This window comes from Scardinius erythrophthalmus (assembly GCF_964197995.2).
Source record: "Scardinius erythrophthalmus genome assembly, chromosome: 9".
NCBI classification, from domain to species: domain Eukaryota; kingdom Metazoa; phylum Chordata; class Actinopteri; order Cypriniformes; family Leuciscidae; genus Scardinius; species Scardinius erythrophthalmus.
In genome coordinates this window covers 48,563,760-48,570,500 of record NC_138229.1, presented here as the reverse complement: position 1 = coordinate 48,570,500, position 6,741 = coordinate 48,563,760, and the positions used below count along the sequence as shown (strand labels likewise).

General features: G+C 41.7%; 1 protein-coding gene across 1 annotated transcript; it reads right to left on the bottom strand.

Annotated features, from left to right (window-relative positions):
• Positions 1-4,481: 4,481 nt before the first annotated feature.
• Positions 4,482-5,369, bottom strand: LOC308695675 (putative nuclease HARBI1; the record flags this gene model as incomplete). Its single annotated transcript, XM_081373854.1, has 1 exon — positions 4,482-5,369. The coding sequence occupies one exon, from the start codon at positions 5,367-5,369 to the stop codon at positions 4,482-4,484; it is 888 nt and encodes a 295-aa protein (XP_081229980.1).
• Positions 5,370-6,741: the final 1,372 nt, after the last annotated feature.

Below are 6,741 nucleotides of genomic sequence, written 5' to 3'. Positions count from 1 at the left end.
GTTGTGTAAACTCTGTAAGACATAGGTTTCCCCCACGATCTCGACACCTCGGTGTGGAGATCGGGGAAAAACGGAAGGCTTTTTCTCTGAGGCTGTGCACGAGATGGCAGGAAGCGTTCGTCGAGCTTACTTTTCGAGCGAACGTCCTGCCTATCCTCTGGCCACTCAATAGATAATCTGTGAACTGCTCTCGTGAAAACATCGAGCAATTCCTCAAAAGCATGAGACTGAGGTGGCGAATCCTCAGACTCAGCTTCAACACTAACAACGTCCAACTCCTCAGAGCTGGACAATTGCAGTATTGGTGCCTCCATCGGGGGGGAAGAAACCGCAGCGCGTGCTTCCACACCCTGATGAGAGGCACTGGATCTATCAGAAGGTTGCTGAGATAAGGCAGAGCCCGTCTCAACATCCACTGATAGATCCATTTGCGAACCCCAGGTCTGAGATCGACGCTGTGCCTCGGCAGCAGCGGGACCAGAGCCCTGGGGAACGTGATCGGGATTGAACCGTGCCAACCGGGATCGGAGCGTACGCAATGGAAGCGCACAGCAATGCACACAGTCACCACCCTCGAGTGCTGACTGGGCATGCTCCTCTCCCAAACAAACAACACAAAGAGTGTGTGTGTCACCTCCCGTTAAATAACGCGGGCAGGGATGGACACACACTCTAAACTGCTGCTTGCTCGCCATACTGAATATATATATATATAGACAGACAACACCAAATAACAAGGACAGATTCAACACAGAGCGCGACTGAAGACTCAGAAAGCTTTCGTTTTCTGTTTCGGGCCGGCTTTTATAGCTTCCTGGTACGTGACGTCACCCGCCTCTGACGTTCCGCCACACCATTGGACTGATTTTACATGTGCTTCAAGACGTCATCACGCAAAGCGTTCCCCATAGCGTCATTCTCGACGCAACGGGAGTTCCCTTGAAAGGGAACTGAAGCAAGTAAATTTGGATGTTATTTGAAAAAAAAAAAATTGGCCTTCTGGAGATTTGGTAAACAGGAGATCCTGGGTGGAACATTGAAGGAACATTTTCAAATGAACGTTGTTACGGAGACAGGGAGAGTGTATTCTAAATTGTCAAAATATGACAAGAAGAAAAAATGCTGTGTGCAGTATTTGACTTTGGAAATAAAAGAATAAATTTGCATAAGGGGCGTGTTAAGTAAACATGCAATTTATTATTTTATTACGCCTCATATACATGGGCGGATATGATATTAATCACCATTGTAGTTTTAGAAATGAAATATGTGTATACAATTTATTCTGTATTCTTACTAACTAACTATATAACCTATTAGAATAGGGTGTTATTAAGAAAAAGACAATGCAAATGGTTTTGTATAAGTCTTTTATTGAATCTGGTTTATTAAGAAAAAGACAATGCAAATGGTTTTGTATAAGTCTTTTATTGAATCTGGTTTATTAAGAAAAAGACAATGCAAATGGTTTTATATAAGTCTTTTATTCAATCTGGTTTATTAAGAAAAAGACAATGCAAATGGTTTTGTATAAGTCTTTTATTGAATCTGGTTTATTAAGAAAAAGACAATGCAAATTGTTTGGTATAAGTCTTTTATTGAATCTGGTTTATTAAGAAAGAGACAATGCAAACTGTTTTGTATAATTCTTTTATTGTGAAATTGTTTTATTAAGGAAGACAATGGAGACGATTTTGTAAAGGTCTTTATTATTGAACTGTTGTAATTAAAGAAGACACGGTATTTTGTTCTTGTAATAAACTTTTATTGTAATAATGCATGCAAGAAGTAATAATGATATACTCATGTTTAAGCATTTAATCAATAGATAGAAGTAACATTAAGTAGTGGAAAAAAACATGTAACTTAGCAAAGTAGAAATGGCAAGCATTACCCGTTTAATGAGGAGCATGAGACGCAGGAGAAAGGCAGAGGGTCCAGAGCAGCAAACAAAGGAGAACAAAGGAAAGAGCTTTATATATGGAGTTACAAGGGGATTTCCAGAACGGAGGACAGTTCAAGACTTCGGATTGGACAGATTGTCTGTAAAGGACTGAACCTGTGCGGAGGGCGTGTGGACTATAAAAAGTATTGTAAAGAATGTTAAAGTTAGACGCTGTTTCACCAAGGACGGCCTCTCCAGTGTTAGATGCCTTGCCATTGCGCCTCATGAAGATGAAAGCTTGTAGATTAATTGGTTTTGATTTACTTTTAATTTTATTTTAGATTTTAGTACCTTTTATGTAAACTAGTTAACCTGTATGTAATAAAAATTATATTTAATTGAAATTAATAAGCTTGCCTGTCTTTAGTCTCTGTTTTACCAAATATTGAGCTGAACAAAACCACGGAGCAGTCTTTCGACTAAATTGTAAGTATGAAAATTTATATACTTATTGTTTAGAACAAATTCGACTGACTTTACCTAACCTGAGAATAAACAAAATAAGGTAGAAGGTGTCTATATTTAAGACCCAAACAAGGGGTTAAATTAAGCACCATAAAACACAGCTCATTATTTCCATTTACTCCACCCTCTCCCTTCTGGGGTCCTTCCAAAGCCACGCCCCCAAAACACATGAACGCGCGACTCTGACTGCTGAGCTGGAAGACGCATCATTTACCTGAGACAAGCGGAGAGGAAGGAGCGCAGTGCATGTAGCATCATGTCAGAATCATATGTAATAAAAAAATCTAACTTTATCATTATGAATATAAACAAATAAGATGTATTTTAGTAGCCTACTCACTATCAAGCTATCATATCGATATTGGGAAAGTTTAAAATATATATTTTTTGATTCGCTAACGAGCTAGTTATAACTATAAGGCAAAGCTAAAAACAGGTTGCATTGATACACGTTTTTCCATTTCCATTAGTTGCACTGTGATGAAGATGAATTTCGTGTAAGATTCATAACATAACGTTAGGCCTACTAGCTGTTAAACATGTATTTTGTTATGTAAAGTTCCCCCCACAGCGGAGCCTGCCGTGAACGCGCAGGCTAGTAAACATGCAGGGTCACTGATGACGACGGATAAACAGTTATGGCACATTCACTGGTAGGGACGAAATGCTTTACATTGACTGGCCTGCCCATACTTTGACTACAAACTTGGTCCTCAAATCATTACGTATTATGCAATACATGTAATGTAACTTTATAACGTTGCACTCTTTCTATGAGTTATAAATAGCTAGTAAGATAATATAACGGTAACTAACGTTGCAGTAGGCTATGTAAATAATTATTCTAGCGATATGTAATGCTAAATAAGGTTTGCTAGTACATTATTTTAGCAACATGACAAGCCAGTGAATTAGCAGGTTTCAATTGTTGCTTTGCACAGTGTGTGACATTTTATCTGTATGTTATGCGGCTAGAGTTTTAACACTGAGTCAATGGGCTCCGACGGGCTTGTTTATCGTCATCGGTCTTTTTCCGTTTACCTGTCGTGTTGTATGAGCAGGTTCCACTCGAGAAATTGGTAGTTTTGGTTGTTTGTCCGCCATTAGCACAGCTGCTTGGCACACCGGCAATCTTGATTTTGAATGACGGTATGCGCTGTGCAAGAGAGGGGTGTGATCAGCACGTACGCGAACTTGATTGACACTGCTAAGACACTCCTCCTGGCTCTGAAGGCATCTGATTGGTTCTTTACACTCGGACCGAGTGGCAGTGATTGGTCAGAGTTTTTACTGTCCTGCAGCTGCTACAGAGGTCTGATTGTTTTCATTCCTTTTTCTGAACACATAATGTATTGACTACTCTCAGGATGGAAGGACCATTTCACCCAGTATAAAAAAAAGTGTTTCTGAACAGGATTACCTACCCTAGCTTTAATGAGTCAACAACTGATTCCTATTGCCATTGGAAACCTACGCATACAATCTTGCGCTATCTATGAGATACCTTATTTATCCACAAGGAAATTAAGCAGTGTAAATCTAAGTGCACATTCAGATATAAAGGCTCAATTGAAGAGGCTGCATAAAGACATTAGTTTGTAATGTACATATCTGTGTGTTTGACGACGCGTAAGGCTATGCATGAGGCAAAGCAGCGGAAAGGGAATCCTCTGACAACCATGTGACCTGCGGTCAATGCCCAATAAATGAATGAAGATGAATCAGCAATGTGACGTGGTAATTTGTGCATATGTCAACTTTTGACTCAGAAATTCTAACGTGTAGGCTCCTTCGCCAACCTTAAGAGAAGCTTATGTTTCATATGTTATGTTTTGTCAGTGATTGGCGTTGCATAGAGCACTTATGGAATGGACAAAATGGCATGATAGAGTAAAGGTTTAAAGGATTAGAATCACACACAGAACATTTAATGGATGCAAGGTTTGAAACTCCCGTTTATTTTTCAGAAAACTAAAAATTTCATCATAATACGAATCAAAAGAAAAGTCCATTCAATCATGGATGATGGCTAATGATAGCTCAGCAAGTTAATCCAAAAAGAAAATATAAATCAACAGCCCTCAGCCCTCAGTGGAGGATAGAGGACCTCAACTTCTCCCTCTCCATCTTCCTCCTCATCCGCTTCCACCTCCTCCTCCTCCCCCTCCGGAATAGGTGCGCCTCCACGCACAGCCATGTTGTGGAGTATGGCCGTTGTCACCGTAACTGCGCAAGAGCTGTGAGGCTTCATCCGCAGTCCTCCTGCCGACTTGTGCAGGCACCGAAAGTGCAGCTTCCAGATGCCAATTGCACACTCGACAACGTTGCGCGTGCGAACGTGTGCAACATTGTAGGCTCTTTCAGCCCGAGTCTGTGGGTTGGTCAGCGGTGTGAATAAGTATGTTCTCAGAGGGTATCCACTATCCCCGAGGAACAGGCTCTGACCAAACCCCTCTCTCTCCGCTTGTTCACCCACGGCAGAATTGGCCCAGACAAACCTGTCGTGGGTGCTTCCTGCCCACCTTGCCACCAGGTCGGAGATCACACCCCTATGGTCCACTATAACCTGCACGTTTATGGCCGCGTATACGTTTCGCGATATGTACGCCTGATCAATCACTGATGGATTGGCGATAGGGATGAGTGTGCCATCCACCAGGCCCAAGACTCTGGGAATGCCAGCAATGGCATGACAGCCCTGGTGCACCTCCTGGACCTCCTGACGTGTTGCCAGCAGCCGAATGTAATCCCCGGCATGGCGCAGAAGGGCTTTGGTGACAGTGTGGACGCACCTCCACACCGAGGTCTTGCTTAAGCCGTAGCCCTCTCCCACGACCTCGATGAAGCTCCCTGTAGCAAAAAACCTTAGCGCTGCAAGCAGCTGGACTTCAGGGCTTAAAGCAAAATTCCGCCGCGTTAGCCTGGCAAGCGCAGGTCTGAGAAGGTCCAGCAGCTCCATAATGAGTTGTCTTGGGAGGCGAATTTTTTTTTAATATAGCCACGTCAGGCAAAATGTCAAAAGGGCTTAAGTTTTGCAGAATAATTTTTTTTACATGGACTAAATGGCTCCGCGGCCGGCGCCGTCTTTGATTTAATACAAGGACACGTTGGATCGCTGCCATAGTTGGTTGCTTACTGGACTAGCGACTAGCGTCTAGCGTCTTGAGCTCAAACAACGCTAAGAGAGAGCTACGAATGGTCCAGACCAACCTTACGAAAGTGTGACTTACAAAAGATATACTTAGCATACGAACGTTTCAGGAACCGTCCCATAAGGTTAAGAGAGAGGTTAAGGAATAGGTTAAGAACTACTTAGAGATAAGAACGCTTTGGGAAACCGGGCCCTGTATACTGTTGAACAAATTAATGCATTTCTTCGTCAAACAAAAGGAAAAGCTGGTGTTGAAGTAACTAACTACTTCCATGATATTGACAAGTTTATTGCTTCGGTTATATGGGCAAGGAAAGCGTGCAACTACGAGGATCTTTCGCAACAGACGCGGTTTCGTCTTGAGAAGCATATTACTGTTCTCAGACAAGGCAAAAAGACGGGGGAAATGAGGGATAACTAAATCATCTAAATGGCTTTTACTTTTTCTTTCTGTTTTTTCCTCTTTCTTTTCCCCTTGTTCATGGAGATCTTGCGGGTGGGATCATTTAATATAAGTGGAAGGAGGGATAGGAGAAAAAAAGGGTTACAATCAGAAATTATTGGATTATTGAAGGATCTGAGTGTTGTATTTTGCAAGAAACCCATAGCAGTCGAGACAATGAGATTGATCGGGGCTTGTGGTGGGAAGGAGATGGAATTCTTAGTCATGGGACTAATTTAAGTGCTGGAGTTGCTGTACTTTTTTTCTCTGCTCTCACAACAAATATTTTATCAAAAGATGAAGTGGTACCAGGGAGACTTTTGACTGTAAGGGCTGAAATTATGAATTTTAATTTCCTGTTTGTAAACATGCCCCTAATATAGGAGCAGACAGAGTACAGCTTTTTACTAAACTAGAGCAGATTTTAAAACAAAAGCCGGATGGTGATCTTATCGTATTAGGGGGAGATTGGAGCTGCACTCTAGACTTTGTACAAGACAGGGATGGGGAAGAACCTCATTCACAGTCAGCTATTTGTTTAGCTAATATAATTAAAAATCTAAAATACTCAGATGTATGGAGAGAGCATATTTTATTAGTACGGCACTGGAGCACGTTTAGACCGTTTTTATGTATCACACAGTTTGAGAAATAAGATTGTTAATACAGATATGATCCCTACGGCTCTTGCTGATCATAAACTTATCACATTGGAGTGCATTCTGACTGAAAGGAAGC